Source organism: Cariama cristata, unplaced genomic scaffold, assembly GCF_000690535.1.
Source record: "Cariama cristata isolate BGI_N322 unplaced genomic scaffold, ASM69053v1 scaffold15224, whole genome shotgun sequence".
NCBI classification, from domain to species: Eukaryota; Metazoa; Chordata; class Aves; order Cariamiformes; family Cariamidae; genus Cariama; species Cariama cristata.
The window spans coordinates 6,758-7,070 of NW_009613613.1; the positions used below are offsets into that span (position 1 = coordinate 6,758).

The 313-nt window shown below is 54.3% G+C and overlaps 1 protein-coding gene across 1 annotated transcript in view; it reads left to right on the forward strand.

Moving 5' to 3' along the window:
* The window catches only part of LOC104160857 (dapper homolog 1-like), a gene marked incomplete at its 5' end in the record, with an annotated part of 6,368 nt that overhangs the window by 5,249 nt on the left and 806 nt on the right, over nucleotides 1-313 (forward strand). Inside the window, 1 exon segment of the mRNA XM_009699099.1 lies at nucleotides 9-308. Coding sequence (XP_009697401.1) covers nucleotides 9-308 — 300 coding nt within the window.

Consider the following 313-nt stretch of genomic DNA (forward strand, 5'->3'; position numbering starts at 1 on the left):
CCTCATCACCTGCCATCGAGGAGAGGCCCGCGCTGGATTTCAAAAGCGAGGGCTCTTCCTCCCAGAGCCTGGATGATGGCTTGCTGGTGAATGCCCAGTACATACCGGCCCAGCAGCAAAGCGTGAAGCTTCACAAAGGCACCCGAAACGTCAAGATTTTGAAGAGCTCCGTGCTGAAACACAGGCCCCACCTTGCCAATGGGCTGGAAAACAGTTCACAGACCTTGCGGGAGAAAGCCAAGCCGGTCGGCAAGAAGTGCCGCTTTCCTGATGAATTGGATACAAATAAGAAACTGAAAAAACCCTCCTCGCG